Below are 17,190 nucleotides of genomic sequence, written 5' to 3' on the forward strand. Positions count from 1 at the left end.
CCCAACCACCCACTTCCATCAAAGTATGGGGCTGTATCTTCGCGCAGGAGCCTGACTCCTGCCGAATCTTCAGTCGAGAGCCACCTGGCCACATACTGCAGCTGCCCCGCCAGGTAATAGAGTTCGAAGTTGGGCAGGCCTGTTCCCCCCCCCCCCCCCCCCCCCGTCACACGGGTTCTAGAGCTTCCACAGAGCCACCCTATTCCTAGAGCTGCCCCACACAAAACCTCTACATACGCTGTGAAGTTTTGCGAATAGGCTCCTGGGTATCAAACGGGACGTTTATAAAGAAGTGCAAGAGTCTAGGCAGGACCACCATCTTGAGCAAGGCCGCCCACCCCATCATGGTCGGGGGCAATCTGGACCAGAATACCATACTGTTCTTAATCCCCTCTATCGCTTTTTCCGTGTTGTGCTTGTGTTCTGTCTCGATCTTGTGACAAACGTTTATTCCCAAATACCTAAACGTTACGGGCTGCCATGGTATTGGCAGAACAGGCAGCCTCTGCACCGGGACATTCCTATATCTACCCAAAGGGAACAGGCTGGACTTTCCAGGGTTCACCGATATACCGGAGAGGATGGCGCACCGTTCTATCACCTCTAGGATGTACTGTAGGTTTTCTTCTGGGTAGCGCAAATAAAGGAGCATATCATCCGCATATAATATCAGATGCTCTCCACTGGCCGTGTTTATGCCCGCCTCCCCATATTGTTGATGCAGGCATATTGCCAACGGCTCCAATGCCAGTATATATAGCATAGGTGACTAGGGACATCCCTGTCTGGTCCCCCTGCCCAGTTGCCAAGAATCTGAGACCGTGGACCCTGTCTTGACCCTCGCCATCGGGGTGCTGTAAAACAACTGTACCCATCTGAGGTATCCGGGTCCCACTCCTTACCCCTTCAGGACCGCTTTCAGCCAGGGCCATCGTACCGAGTCGAAGGCCTTGACCGCGTCTAACGACACTATAGCCAGCTCGCCCGTGTCCTCCTCAGTTTGGTCTATGACATGGTGTAGCCTCAGGTGGTTATTGGTGATGTTCCTACCCGGAACATATCCCGTCTGATCTGGGTGTATCGGTTTCTTAATCACCCTCTTCAGCCTATTAGCCAGCACCAACGGAAGTATTTTGCTCTCCTGGTTGAGCATGGACAACGGTCTGTAGGACCTGCGCTCCGCGGCTAGCTTGCCTGGTTTCAGGAGTGGGATGATTACAGCCTCACGGAGGAACAATGGGAGTTCTCCCTTCTCATAGGCCTCGTTGAAAGTGGCAAGCAGTGGCTGGAGCAACTCTTGCTGGTACGTTTTGTAGAACTCGCTGGGCAGCCCATCCGAACCCGGCGCCTTACAAGTGGGCAAGTTCCGAATCACTACCTCCAGCTCATCCGAGGTGACGGGTGCGTCCAACTCAGAACGTTCTAGATCATCTAAGGTGGGCAGCTCAATGTCCCCCAATGTGTCTAGTATGTCTTGGCCCATATCCTCCCCCGTGTCCTCATACAAGTGTCTGTAAAACTTAAGGAATTCTCTTTTACCTCTTTCTGGGTGTTGCATATGCTACCTCCTTCAACCTGAATCTCACTAATCACTGAGCGGGGGGTCTCACTCTTGTACAGCCAAGCCAGCAATATGCCCGGTTTGTCGCCCCCTGCGTGTATCCTCTCCGTATATTTCCTGTAGCTGAGTCTAGAGTGCACTGCAGGACAACTGTAGCTCCTCTACTTTGGTTCTGTTATCATGAGCGGTGCTCACACAACGCGTGAGCTCCTCTAGCTCCCTTTCTGCCTCCCAGAGCTCCTTTCCGACCCCCCGACCCCCCTGTAGCCCCTTAACTTGGGAGATGGCTATCCCACGCACCACCACCACCTTAAACGCTTCCCACAATGTGCCCACAGAGCCTACGCTTCCCGTGTTTGTATCAAAATATTCTTCAATGGCGTCCCTCAGGCCCTCCCGAAACCCCTCATCCTGCAGAGCCTTGGTCCTAAGTCTCCATGTAGGGATCTGCGGTCGTGGGGGCTGGTGTCTCCAGTCTACCACCAAGGGCGAGTGGTCTGACGGCACTCGGGCTTTGTATTCTGCTCCTTCTACTTCTCTCACTATCCCGGCTGTTACAAACATGTAGTCTAACCTTGTGTTCAAATCATGTGGCACTGTGTAGTGAGTACTGTCTATCCGTGGGATGCAGCCTTCTCCACGCATCCTCTAGGCCTAGGTCTTTCAGTAAGGTACTCAGCGCTTTAGCCGCGGGTGTCGTTTTTCCTGCCCTGTCCTTGGACCTATCCATACTGGGGTCTACGGTACAGTTAAAGTCCCCCCCCACACTACCGTACCCCCCGCCAGGGGGCCAAGTTTACCGTAGAGGGTCCTAAAGGAGGCCGCTATATCGTTATTGGGGGCTTACAAATTTATGTGTACTTCTGTTTTCCAAGGGACACGTTACCCCCACCATTCTACCCTCCGGGTCCACCGTGGAATCAAGCACTCAAAATGGCACGTGGGGCGCCACCCAAGTGACAACCCCTCTGGCATACGCTGAGTACGCTGCCCCCACAACGGTGCCCTTCCTTTTCCTCCCGACCACCTCCAGCCTTTCCCTAGTGAGGTGGGTCTCTTGCAGCAGGGCTATGTCTACTCACATCCTCTTTAAATACATCATCACTTTGTTACGTTTAAGGTAGCTTTTGAGGCCCTGTACATTCCAGGTCACAATTGAGATTACCCGATGCCATCTAGTCGGTCTATCTCCGTCCCATCCCTCCCCATAATGGTCCCCATGTAGGGTCGCTTCCTGGCTTTCCCATCTGTTAACAAACCATGCCCTCCTCCCCCCTTCCCCGACCTCACACCACTGCACACAACTCCCCCCTCCCCCTCACCAACCCCCAACAATAGCCCAGCTCCATCCCTGGATCTCAGGCCTACCCACGTCTGGACCCGTCTCGTGACCAAGAACAAGGACCCCGCGGGGTGTCACCAATCTAACCGTGACCTAACTAAGTGTACTACTATCTGGTGCAGAGGTTGCTCCCCAGGAGCTCCCAATCATCTGTTTAGGAAAAGTGAATTCAACGGGACCCGCCGGCAGATGCCGTGACTTCCCCCCCACACAAGCACAATATCAAACTATATTCTAGTCCCAATGTCATAGCTATGGCCTCACGGGTGCCTCTGCAGTGTGCTACTTATCTCCATCCGCTTCTGTCTGGGCATCCGATTCCTGTGGTCGACCTTGCATATCCAGCCATTCCATCGCGTCGCTCGGCGTCTCAAAGAGGGATCTGTTCTTATGAATCGCCTTTAACCTAGTGGGGTAAAGCAACATGTAGCAGTGGCCTGCCTCTCTGAGCCTCCTTCACCGTTCCAAAGTTCATCCGACTCCGTTGTACAAGCAGCGTGTAATCCGGATACGCTGTTATATTCGCTGACCCCCTTTCTATCGTGCCCCCTTTCCGGAAAAATTCGAGAATCTTCTTGCGGTCACGATAGTTCAAGATCTTTGCAATCGATGGCCGCGGGGGGGCTCCTGGGGCCGGTCTCCTGGTCGGGGCCCTGTGCGCCCTTTCGACCGCGAACCCCTGGGTCAGCTCTCCGCCTGTAATCTCCTGTAAAAGCATGGTTTCAACGAAATCCGTGGGGTTCGATCCTTCCATTCCCTCCGGTACCCCCACTATGCGAATGTTATTGCGCCTGGCGCGCCCCTCCGCCTGCTCTGCTCTGTCCTCTAAATTTCCCACTCGTTGCACGAGGGCATGAAGTTCCTTGGCGTGTGTATTGCACGCCTTCACAGTCGGGGCCAACTCCTTCTTCAGTTCCCCAGTGCGCTCTGCGATCGTTCGCACATCCTGGCGCAACAGGTTCACTTCTTCTCGGACAGCTCCTATCTTGAGGTTTAGGCCCTCTTGCAACTCTTTCATGGCCAGGCCCAGCTTTGTCTCCCAGGCCACCTTCAAGTTGGCCATTGCTGCCAGCACCTCCTGGATAGTACCCGGTGGGTCCGTCGCTGCCGCAGGGGTTTCTTTGCTCTTGCCCCCTTCCGCGTCCGAGGGCGACCTGGCATAGGTCTCCATCGTAGGCTGTTTGATCCGGGGTCGCACCACCTTGGAAGACATCTTGTTGCGTCGATTGGGCCCACGCGCCCCACTGTATCCTTGCGGGGTTCGCTCGCCGGCCCCTTCACAACGAGGTTTCGCTGAACCTGGATTCACTCTGCTAGCTCGCCACGACCCATGGCCTCTGCAGTGGGGGCTCGCCCTTTTGTTCTTGCCTTCAGCCCGAGGCGCATGCGACCTGTATCTGGTTGGGCTCGCCCACGTTCCGACCAACCTTGTCTTCCTCAGTTCATCGGACCTTTTATGGCCCTTTGTCCACAGGCGGCCATCTTGGGTGCTTCCCCTTCCTTTGCACGATCGCCACCTTCTTCAGGGTCTGGTTCCGTGAATATGCAGTCTCGCCGTTGGGGAGGGCATGCACCGTGTGCCCCCCCCTCATACACCTTTAGATGCACTGTGGGCTCGAGTCCACCAACAACCATCACTTTTTCTCAGGATCGGATCATCGGGAGCTCCTCCAAGGAACGTCCTCTCACGTAGCCATCAAGCCACGCCCCCCACTCTTCTATAATTATCTCTGACCATGTTAGATTGCCCTTCATGCACCCCAGTTTCCTCAACCAGCCTCCCAAAGTCCTTTATTTCCCCTCCTTGTCATATATCTCCCTTTGTACGATTCCCATTGGTTCCTAGTGTCTCCTAATTGTCTTTTAATTGCTCATCCCTTCCACCAGTGCAACCAGCAGTATTTGTGGAGGACAGTGTCGGGTTCTCCCTGACCTGACGAGCTTTTCACCATAATCGCCAAACCTAGTGCCAGCATCTTAGGGCGCTCATCGATTCTGAGGTATGGTCTTCTGACAGCCATTTAGCCACCTATTGCAGTTGACTTGCTAAGTAATAGATCTCGTAGTTCGGCAGTTTTATACCCCCTTTATCGTATGAGTTTTGTAATTTCCAAAGAGCTATTCTGTTCCTTCCGTGCCATAGGAACTCCCTGCATATGCTCTGTAGTTTCAGAATCCCCTCAAAATCAGACCTGGTATGCTGGCAAATGTAATGGTCTCGGCAATACTACCATCTTCAGCAATGCTCCACTTCCCATCACTGCTAGGGGGAGCTTGGACCAGAACCTCATGCTATTTTCGTTTTTGGTACTGCTTTCTTTGTGTTACTGATGTTCTGCTTCCACCGTATGAAAAATATCTATCCCCAGGTATCTATTTGGCTCCCACTGTATTTGCAGGACCAGTAACTTATCGCATGGGACCCCTACATACCTTTCTAATGGGAATATTCATGATTTTCTGGGATTCACTGCTATACCGGATAGCAACGTGAATCTCTCCATCACTTCCAAAACAAATTGGAGATTTTCTTCAGGGTATCGTAAATATAACAGCATGTCCTCTGCGTATAGCGATTTGATGCAGCTCCCCTGTTATCCCAATTCCTATTATCTCGTACTGCTGCCTCAGGTATATCGCCAGGGATTCCAGTGCTAAGATGTACAACATTGGAGACCCTGGGCATCCCTGTTTGGTACCTCTACTCAGTTGCCATCTCTCGGGTATGATGGCGCCAGTTTTGACTCTGGCTAGCGGGGCGCCATATATTAGTTTGACCCATTTGAGGTACCCTGGTCCCATAGTGAGTCAGGGCCGCCATCAGCCAGGGCCATCTGACAGAGTCAAAGATTTTTATCGCATCGAGTGATACAATTGACATCTCATCCGCGCTTCTGTTGTGTTCTATGACCCGGTGGAGGAGTCTGAGGTTGTCTATGTTCCTACGCGGAACATGCCTTGTTTGGTCTGGATGTATTAATTTGGTAATGAGCCCTTTCATTCTATTTGCTAGTACCACTGAGAATTTTTCTGTCTTGGTTTGGCATCGACAGCGGTCTGAATGATCCACAGTCCCTGCCTGGATTATTCGGTTTTGGGAGGGGAATGATTGCTTCTCTTAGGGAAGCTGCCAGAATCCCCATCTCAAATGCTTCATTTAACATTGTGAGCGGGGAGCACCTCGTTTTTGTATGTTTTATAAAATTCGCTGGGGAGCCCATCCTCCCCTGGGGTCTTACTAGTGGGTAGTTGTACTAACGCCCCCTCCAGTTCGTCGAGTAATTGGGGTGTCTAATGCCTCACGCTCTGCTGTGCTAATTCATGGCAAGCCAATGTCTTCCAGTGTGTATTTCCCTGTCACTGCTACCTTCTCCATTGCCTATCTAGGAACTCTCGATTTATACCCTCTTGGGTGTCCACTAGTTGCCTGTTTTTTCCCGTTATTGCCCTTGTCGCAAGTCTGGGGGTCTCCCTTTTGTACAACCATGCCAGCATCCTTCCTGGTTTGTCGCCCCCCCGCATGCTGCCTCTCTATATACTTTTTATACTTTAGATTGCGTAGTCTCCCCAGTATTCTGCACACTCGTTGCATTATGATTTCAGCATCCTCCTTCGTACTACGCCCCCTCCCCCCTTGCTCAGAGTTCTCTAGTTTGGTTTCGGCCTTCTGCAGATCCTTTAGTACACCTCCCAGTAGCCCTTTGGATTTGGCTATTGCCACCCCTCTTACTACCACCTTAAAAGCTTCCCATAGCGTACCAGCTGACTTCACACTCCCAGTATTGGTCTTGAAGTACCTTGTTATTTCTTCTCAGGTCCTCCCTAACCATTACATCCTTAAGAGCTTCAGCTCTGAGCCGCCAAGTTGGTATCCTGGCTCTGGGGGGGAGGGCATATTGCCATATCAGGAACAATGGCGAGTGATCCGATAGGACCCTCGCCTTATATTCTGTCTGTAATACTTCCTTCCGCTGCCACTTCCTGCATGGCAAATATGTAATCTGATCTCGTATGCAAGTTGTGTGGGGCGGAATAGTGCAAGTATCGTCTGTCTTGTGGGTGGCGCCCCCTCCATATGTCTTCTAATCGCAGGTCCATTAGTAGGGCCTGCAGGGCTTTGGCTGCCGGGGTGAGCTTGTCTTTATCATCCGACCTATCCATCTTCGGGTTTAATGTGCAATTACAATCTCCTCCCCAAATCACTGCCTCCCAATGTGCAGGCTTAATTTGCCATACATGGTCTTAAAGTATGTAACATAGTTTGGGGCATATGTTAATAATACATTTCTTTTCTACCAGCCCCCGTACAACCACAATCTCCCATCTGCTTCAATTGTAGATTGTAATAATTGAAATGGGACATGTGGTGCTACCCATGTAATCACTCCTCTGGCATTAACCGAATATGTTGCTCCTACAACAGTTCCTCCCCACTTTTTCTGAATCCTCTACAATTTATCTTTTGTGAGGTGGGTCTCCTGCAGTAGAGCCACATCTATCTTCTGTCTCCTTAGGTACATCATAACCTTATTCCTTAGCTATTCAGTCCCCTGATATTCCAGGAAATAACCTTAAGGTCCCCCATGTTTTAGCCTATCCCTTCCTCCCGCCTTACCTTCCCAACTCCTGTCCAATATTTAGCTTGTACCCCAACAAAAACCCTTAACTCTTAACCCTTTACCCCTGTGTGCTCGTTCGATCGCGAACCCCTGGGAAAGCTTGCCTGCTTCTAGTTCCTGGATGAACATGTTTTCCACGTAGTCTGTGGGGTCCTGTCCCTCTTCTCCTTCCGGCAGGCCAACCACACATGTTGCGTCTTGCTCGACCTTCGGCTTCCTCGGCTCTGTTTTCCGGGTTAGACATTTGTTGCTTCAATATGTGTACCTCTTGGGCATTGGTGGTGCTGACGTCCGTATTCGTTTTTACAGCGCTCTGAGCCACTCGTTCGGTCCGCAAGTGCTCTTCCATCCTGTCTTAGAAGGTTGACCTCTATTCCCTACAGCATCCATCTTGGTCTCCAACGCCGCTTTGAAGTCTGCCTTTGCGGCTCCCCATGAGGATTTCTGCTCCATGATGGCTGCCAGGATCTGGTGATCGTCTCTCGGCAAGGACAACTCTTCCGGCGTGGTAGTCGTTGCTTGTGCAAGCGTGGTCGGGGCTTGCTGTGATTTGGTAAATATGTCCATTGTTGGCTGCTTGCCTTTACCTTTGCCCCCCTTGTGGGCCATTGCGCCAAACATTTGTTCTTTCCGTCTGTTGCACAGGTTGCGGTCGTGCCCTCCGTATGTTTGTACTGGCTCCTAGCTCTGGTTTCTTGGGTGCAAGGCTCCCTGTGGCCCTGTCTTCGATGTGCACTTTCTTCAGTATGCAGGTCTACTATATATGTTGCCTGTAGATCCAAACCCTCGGCTTCCCCACTCTAGTGCGCGTAGTTTCGTGGGGCTTCAGTGCTGCACCAGTTCTATATTTCTGCCTTGGCACAGTAACCTCCGGGCCTAGCTTCTGTGTACACCATGCATGCCCAGGCAGCGTTCTCATCCGCTCTGTTAGGTCCAACCCCCACCTTAGGGCTTATGCGCTATTTTGGTGGCGGACAGGTTGGGCGCTAGCTTCTCTTGACTACGAACTTTTGCGGGGTCTTCTTGCACCTCGTACAGGGATTTCCTCCCTTCTCCTCACCTCTGCAGTAGCACCAGTTTTGTTTTCTTTTTATGAGGGGTACACCTATTTTTGCAGCCACGTCCACTGCCTGTGCGCCTCCAGCCGCGGTTTAGCCCTCTATCTCCTTGAGGTCTTCCGCCTTGCAGTGCCCAGTCTTTACCTACGTCTTCCAGGCACTATCTGCACAGCTTCACCACAATGTGCGCCTGGATTGGCGATGTCTTTGGGTTTTGACACCAATGTCTTATGGGCCTCATTCAGGACTTTCTTCAATGCAGTGCCTCTTTGCCGCATGGGAGATGTTGCACTTGTGTTTGACATCTTACTGTAGGAGGGCTGTGTTCTTTAACTTTCGTCCGCTGGCGTGCAGTATTATTGGCCAATGATGTTTATTATTGCCCGTTTGTTTTTTTAAGCCAGCCCTCGGAGCTCGCCCGCGCCTCCTGTACGGTGCATCTTTTCTTATGGCTGCACGTCTTGTTCTCTGTGCTTGTGCTACATTGTTGATATGCGCAGCTGCACCTGTCCCCGGATCAGCCTCCTTTGTTGCGGCGCCTGTGTCTGCTGTCAGCCCAAATCCCGGGCGCCTGGCATCCGTGTCTTTGGGGGCCCCCGGGCTTCGCAGCTCGTGCTCGTGCGTATGCATTGCAGTCACCCGCAGGGTCCTCCCTCACCTTCCCCGTGATCCGGGTGCTCCAGCACTTCGTTCCGTTGCAGGGTATACCGGTTGTCATCCGCACTCGGGGATAAGCGCCCATTCCCTGCTGCAGCGCTTCTCATAATAGGCACGGTACGGGCTCACGGAGGCTCCTTGTTTAGTACTCGCCGCCATCTTGCTGCCAGCCTCGCATCAGCTGTCGGAGGCTACAAAGTTTCATCACTTTCGTCGATGACAATCTGCTTACGGAGGAAGATGCATCGGGTTCGGCTCACATTCGTGTTTCTTCCTGCCACATTACTTATTGGAATAGGTGGTCAGAAGGCATCATTTGTCTGATCCAGGAGCACATGAATAAAGCAGCCTATTCCATGGCTGCCAAGCCGGGAGTTTATTTCTAACAATACTCTGAAATGCAACGGTCTCTAATCCGTTCTTCATTCTGTGACCATTATGCACTTGTCCTATAATTTTCATAAAAATCCACTTCAACCAATAAAACAAGTTTGATCTCCAGTATCAAAAACGTATTGGTACCAACCTATCTTATTTACATAATTTTGCCCCTGCATGAATGTGAGGTTGGTTTATGTGTATACCATATGCAAACTAAAATTAGTTGATCTAAATATGCATGGTACTCAGCCAAACCTGCAGAAGTGGAACACTCTTGGTTTTCACATCCAGGATAAGGAAATTCCTAATAAAACGCATACCCCTCCCACTTTTCAAATCCGGTTCCACTGGCACAGGATTATATTCGGCAAGTGATGGGTGAATGGAATTATATTGGCACTTGCTGTGGAAGTAACACAAAGCTTCCTCTCCGACCCAAATTCTTGAATATGGGTTTTACCGTCTCCTTCATCAAGCGGTTGTTAGTTAGTCTTTGGTGTGTATGCATTGGGTACTAAACTTAGACAGCACAGAAGTGCTGTTAGTTTATACTGTTAAGATTGGCCCAAAATACCAATGATGGGTGTGCAGGGGGGGGGGGGGCAAACTCAATCGGAATAACTGCAGGTGCATAAGAAATATTCCAAAAAGACAACAGCTAGAAGAGCATACAAAGTATCTCAAAATGACGTTTGAAACAACTTTAAAACTTCTAGTCTCAACGATCATTCGTTGATGGTTGATCGGACATCGATATCTGTGAGTGAACCCTTGTATAATTGGTCCTTTTGTGACCCCTCCTAGGGTCAACCCTCTACATATTATGCATTTACGCCTAATCTGCAAACACCTTGCGCAGTGTCAAGTTGCGTGATTAAGGAAGGATGGGCAATCCACTATGATCTACTTTTAAGGAAGTTCCCAGGCCTGAGTTATCTGCCTTATTTTGTTTATGGCCTTGGCTGTTGTCTGTCTGTGCTAAGAGTGGAAGGTAAACTATGCAATGTGCACTCCCTATTCTACTTCTAACAGCAGCAACATGACTTGGTGTTACTGCCATAGGCCAGTACTCAATTTGTATCTTCGTGCATACTTCAATGGGTGGGGCATGGCCATACTTGGTGCAACCCACATTTCCATTATTGGACTATGCACACACTATTTGGCTTGGATGGAAAATACGTCTTGGTTTTAAATGCAGTGAGAATGCAACGTGTTTCCAAAATATGGAGATTTTATATCTGGAGTGCCCCATAGTTGATCTCCCAGTCATCACTCCAGGGACTTACCAGAGCAATAATTATAGGAAGTTACGTTTGGGAGAGCTTTTGTACTCCATTTGAAATGGAATAAGGCACGAATCAGAATGAGCCCTTTTGCGTTTTCAAGAGTACGTAGCCTGGCAGCCTCTCCTCCAGCTAATGGTTGTATCCTAGGAGAACCTAACCCCAAAAGCTACCAGGTGCTACATTTCACTCCCAGACTAACCTGTGCATAACAGCTTGTGAGATTAACTGGGGAGTAAATGAGCATTGGGGACATAAGGCCTTAAACAGTCCTTTAAATTGGACAGGTATCAATTGCCTCTCATGGATTTGCAAAACACAAAATGGCTCTCATTTCATCCGAGATGGCTCTTGATTTACTGGATGTTGCCGAATACCCAGGAACATATTTTAGCTCCTGCTAATGGAATTATTTCTATCCCTGATGTGATCAGAAAATAGTGAGGGCCAACTTGCTCTTAATACTTTACAATGCAAAATCATCTTTTGCCATATTCCCTCCTACCAGCATGCTTTATTGATTGAAATGTGGATGTCTGGCTCGATAGGTAGCATGAATGTTTGGCATAGTTTGTAATCGTATCAATACCATGTTATTGGAATTATTTGCTAGAGGACAATTACGTGGTCATTTTGTGTTCATTTTAACTAATTCGGGTGTGGATGTCTCAAAACTTTTTTAAATGCATTGTTATTTAATGCCCCTTTATTTCTTAGACACAGTGTTGGGTTTCTTTTTTCTTGTGGTTGTAAAACTCTGATCCTAGCATGCCTTTCAGTTAATAACTTGGTTCCACTGAGACAGGCCTGCATTTCCATTGGGTCGACCATCTAGTGGGGTTTTGCGGAGACTTACAGAGTTAAACAAACCTTATTTCACATTGTCGCCCTTATCTGCCAGTAGATGATGATTTCAGTTTGAGGGCTGGGGGAGAGGCAGTAGTGGGGTGTATCATGGGACTTTAGGAGTTACTATGATTTCATTGATTGCTTTGCGGTCAGCATTCTGGGGATTGGATTGGGAATGAATACACCAAAAAATCTCGCACCACTTTGGGGGGGTGGCAGGGGGGGTCGTGTATGTGCAGATTACTTTGTACAAAGCTACAAAGTGTTGCAAGGGAGCTTGTTAATGCAGATATTTTGTACTTGCCCCTAGAATAGCATTTGACACATGGTTGTATAACCAAGTTGTGACAAGTTTCCAGTTATAATGCTGTTGAATTATTTCAGATGATGGCTGTTCCTGGTGTTCTGGCTTTGTTTTCATCTCAGAGGAAGAACCCTATTCTGGTATGTATTTTTATTTTTGATTTTGTACTAGCTTTACAGTGACCAATATGGTATTGCCTGCTGTGGAAAGTTACTCTTGCATCAGTTTGCACGTAGAACTCTACTTGAGGAGAATGCGAGTACATATTTTTTTCGTAGGTTAACGCTGCTGCATTCACTGCGGGGAAGTTACAGTATGCCATAGAACCCCCTGATAAATGTTGTCCCTGTGACACAACTCTTCATCCTGGCCACTCAAATAAGCTACATTTGGCTTGTCTGAGTGGACAATCTTGCCTTTGGGAAGTGCAGATTATCTTCTATCCAACTGTTACTCATCAGTAACGATATTGGGATCCTTATGGTGATCCATGTGACTAGTACCATCAACTTGACCCTAATCTTTGGACAACGAAACTATTTGGCATTCTGTTCATTTCCAAACTAGCTGTCTGGTTTTTTCAGAGCCTGACAATTTCTATACACCTCTGTACACGAACACGACAGCAACTACTTCATTAGTTTCACGTTAGGACTGTTCAGAAGAACGTTGAGCATGCTCCTTATCCACCCTACATCTCACTTGGTCACCCACACCTATATATATATATCCAAGGAACCCTGCAGAATATGGCTGGTCTGTTTATTTCATATACTATGCAGGGTTCAAAATAGGATTTCCATTAGCAGGAGCTAAACCCAGCTTGGGGCTTTACCCATGAGAAGGGACCCCTTCTGCACATGACTCTAAACTAAATTTGACTTCAAAAAGAGAAGGCGTAAGTATTGTTGTAACCGAAATCCCTAATGGCAGGAATACCCTTCTCAATGGGGAACGGATGATACAAGGTAAGTGTTTCATAACACCAAGCGGGCCTTGCTTGTTTCCACTGAAACATCGTGTAAACACCAAGCCTCGTGAGAAATTGCTCTTTAGATGGAAGGTAGTCTGTGCCACAGGTGCAGGATTATTGTAATCTCAGTACATTATGGGCTTGCACATCTTTTTGTAGAAAATGACCACCTATTTTTGCAGCCCTTCAGACTGGGTATATTTTATTTATATCGCACTCATACACAAGTGTTTAGAGCGCGACCAAGCAAATTGAACAAGGGTGAAACCAACTATTTTACTAGGCCAGTGATATTAAGACCGCAAGTTCATGGGGGGGGGGGGAAAGGGGAAAGTGCGAGGGAGAGGGGGGGGGGCCTCTATAGTTTGGATGCTGAACAAGTTCTGCCTGGAGTGATCTAATTGCCCCCCATAGTTTTGCCTATAGAAGCCTACCTGCCCCATGGTGTGATGCTAGACCGAACAGCACTGCATTCATGCAAGGGTTTGACCAAGCCTAGCACATAGTGATGCATGGTGTTACTGCTTCACATACGTAATATGTAAAGGTCTTGGAAGCATGGTGGCAGTGTTTAGGACGCACCTGCTAAATGTGGGGCAATATGTGCATGGTTCAAATACTACCCACAATGGCTTTTTGAACTGTCCTTGTGTTTTATGTATTTTTGCTTACACGTTAACAAAGGAACTCTGTGCAGTATTGGTTCAAAGCTTATGAATGCTTGGGGCAGGAGGCCCAACATTTTTCAGAAGCTCTCCTGGTGTAGCATTAGAAGATGTTTACTAATCTCTAATGAAGCTGGTGGGGCAGAAGCTGGTGTCCCCTCTAACAATCCTGGAACGTCACAGGTTCAAAGCCCCTTGCCATTGCAGCTTTTTAATTCCTCCTTTTATTTTTTTGCATGTACTTTTCCCCACATGGCTACTGATGGGTGCATAATATTTGCCTTTGTTTGATCAAAATACTGAGCTGCAGTCAGTCTTGTGTCATACAATGTGATTGTCTTTTAGTTGCACGCCAAGGTTTGCTTGAAGTATCGTGCTTTAGCTCTTCCTAAGATGGTATCTACCAAGGTTTGTTTGTGGTTGTGTATCCCACAGATGTATGGAGCAATTAATCTCCTACTGGGTACGAAGTGCCATTGTGGTCACCCGCAAAGTCTTCACTTCTCACATTTACAATTTTCGGTCTACCAGGGATGGAAAATACAAAGTGTCCTGACTAAGGTTAAAGTACCAACCTTTGGTTTTTCTTGGTTTTCAAAACTAGCTTAAGAATTGTACATGCCCTGTGTACTCTCCTGATGAATGACTGTTCTGAAGGTGACCTGCGGAGTTTCATTGTGCATTGAAACTAGTTGGCTTCTTCACCTGTTGTATTTGTCCTGAAATGGGTGGTAGGTTTTTGACACTAGGTAATCAATTATGGTAATCCAGCCATGGTTCATTCCCCAGCATCTGACACCACGCTTATGGCACAACCTAAATGAGGACTAGAATTAAGAATCGTGATGGGTAATTTTATATGCAGTACTGTGTATAAAGTGAGGTGGTAACTGCACACCAATGGAGAAGCACCCAACTGAGGACTACAGGTGGGAAGCAGAATTGTACAGTGTTATCCAGTGGGATGTTGTATGCTGAGCTTTACACTTAACATTTAGAAGGGCTTAACTGAAGTACTGGCTGTACAATAGGTGGATATGCATGTCGGCATAGGTGTCATGGATTGTCCTCAACCAGCTCTGAACTGTAAGGGTACGCCTGGAAGTTTAGTTATATTTGCATGCTAATCGGGATAGTCTTTATTTATTCTACAGTAACATGCCTTGTTACTCCATGACCTGTGACTGCAGGTGTCCCACATGAGTTACTGGATTGAGATGGTTTCAAGGACATTGTTATGGACCTGTGTACAATCTCCTTAGATTTGATGGGTTTCAGGAGGAAAGGACCACTTCAAATTGGGCCACTCCAAAGCATTCACTCACAGTAAATGTTGAGACATATCTCCACAAGGGGCAGAGGACCTAATGGACACAGCCTTCTTTTACAGAAAAGTTATAATTGGCATAACCTGTGAAATGCCCAAAAATAACCTACGGTACAATGTCCCTGGGGACATCTGTGCAGCAGTGTGTATGCTGAACAAGGACTCACTTGGGATTTAGTTTAGGAGATTGTGGGATGTTTGGACCAAACTAGTTGATCTGGCCATTGGATGCTGTGTAAACTGACCAACAAGGCAGAAAAATTCAGGTAATCCAATTTCTGGCAGTAGGTCCTGACCACAATGTGTTATGGTCGTGGCACTCCATGGTGGGTTGACCTAATTTGTGAGTGGAGGGCATGGCCCATTGTGAATAATTTTCTATTCAGTTAGACTGATTTTATACTGCTGGTAATGTGTTGGCAAAGTATATATTGCAGCACAATCTAAACGGGAGCCTGAGACTGAATTGTACCACCCCTTCAGTCCTGCTTCAAAACTCTTCTCAAACTTCTCCTCATAGAATCTGTTCAGAAATAGGTGCCCATAATCTGAGGAAGGCCGAGAGTTGACCATACCTTCATGCCTTGTCTTTCTTTCTCCAAAATGGGCCCAGAAATGTATCCTGCTTCCAGTGGTTGCGAGCCACCAAATCTGAAGGTGACTTGGTGCTTGGAAGGAGTGTTTCTCAGGTAGTCGGATTGAAATAAAGTCTACCCAATACTGTATGGGAGGGAGGGGTTAGCCCACCGCCTCTCAAACACGACAAATGCCTGGTGGAACATTCTCTGGCATTCCATGTTCCACTCAGCGAGGTGGAATATGACACATGGAATGTGCAACACAAGAGTAATTCTCAACAATGAGCTATTACACACCTCCCTTATTTATACATATCCTAATTTTGTTGTGTAAATATGTTTGGAACCAAAAGAAATAAAGAGCAAAAGTTAAATTTACAATAGTACATGAGATCACAAATAAAGCAAAATAATAACATTGCATTGAAGTGGTGGTATTGATTGCTCCTAATACAGTTCTGGACGTTGCTGTCTGCAGTTTTTTAACTTGCATAATCCTTTAAATATGAGGGCTTCCCACAAACACATTTTGTGCGGTAAACCGCTTTCTCTTTGGAATTTTCTTTTCATGACCTTTATTCCCTTTAACTGCATTGGTATTCATAGGTAAGTCTTGCACACCCTGTTCACGTTCCACACTCTACCATCTGAGACCTTCACGGCTCCATGGAATCTCTCCATGATTTTTCTGACCACATCTACCTGCAGTTCCTTTTGGAATAATGATCACCCACTTTCACGCAACATTCTTTCACAGCTTTTCTCACATCAAACTATTTCTTGTCTGTGGTATTTTCCTTTCAACATCCTTGATCAGTCTCATTTGCAAGCTCTGCTCAACCGTGAGGGACAAACTCTTGTATTAGCATTTCAAAAGGTGATATACCCATGGTGGTGTGTGTTGTAAACCTATGTGGAACTATAGTTTCCTCAACAGCCTTTTTCCAATCCCCATTTCTCTCCAATGCACCTCTAATGTTTTTCTTTATGACCTTGTTAAATATCTCAACAATCCCATTTGTTTCAGGGTGTTGGAACTGGTTTTATGTTCACCTCCATGGTCTTTTTCTGATAGCTGTACACCGTAATTGTTGTGGGATAACCTTCCCTTTTGAAAATGACATCCAAAAATGAAATTATTTCCTTGGAACATATGTTTTCAATTTGCACCCATCTGGACAACATAGTACCCGGACTTCTCACTGGGCCAACAATGGTATTTTGGGTATGGACATACTAGATGGGTTCTTGCCTTGTGAATCTTCACACACAACCTTCTATTATGTCTCTTGCAGGCCACCATTAATCTTGTCTGACAAGCTGTTTAGTCTTTGTCAAACCTCATGTGCTAGTTGTAATATTTTTTCTTACCCCCTTCACCCTCAAAACCAAATTCTTATTAACTTGCAATTCATCAAATGCATGTCTGACAGCTTCCAGGGTTTCCCCTTTTTAATCTCCCTTTTACACCATTTAACAGGTGCTCTTTACACTTTTTAACACTTCATTGGATGTCAATGCTTGTGTCCATTCCTCTTGCGATACAACTTCCTTATTTACATTTAGTATTTGTTCCTCATCAATGCTATG

The 17,190-nt window shown here is 47.5% G+C and overlaps 1 protein-coding gene across 6 annotated transcripts in view; it reads left to right on the plus strand.

Moving 5' to 3' along the window:
• The window catches only part of LOC138516079 (uncharacterized), a 159,489-nt gene that overhangs the window by 34,832 nt on the left and 107,467 nt on the right, over positions 1–17,190 (plus strand). For all 6 annotated transcript variants that reach the window (XM_069630898.1, XM_069630901.1, XM_069630903.1 and 3 more), the window contains exon 3: positions 12,138–12,197. In XM_069630898.1, coding sequence (XP_069486999.1) covers positions 12,138–12,197 — 60 coding nt within the window. The remainder of the gene's footprint in view (positions 1–12,137; positions 12,198–17,190) is intronic.

The sequence above is a fragment of the Ambystoma mexicanum genome, chromosome 6q (genome assembly GCF_040938575.1).
Source record: "Ambystoma mexicanum isolate Mex_15411 chromosome 6q, UKY_AmexF1_1, whole genome shotgun sequence".
Taxonomy (NCBI): Eukaryota; Metazoa; Chordata; class Amphibia; order Caudata; family Ambystomatidae; genus Ambystoma; species Ambystoma mexicanum.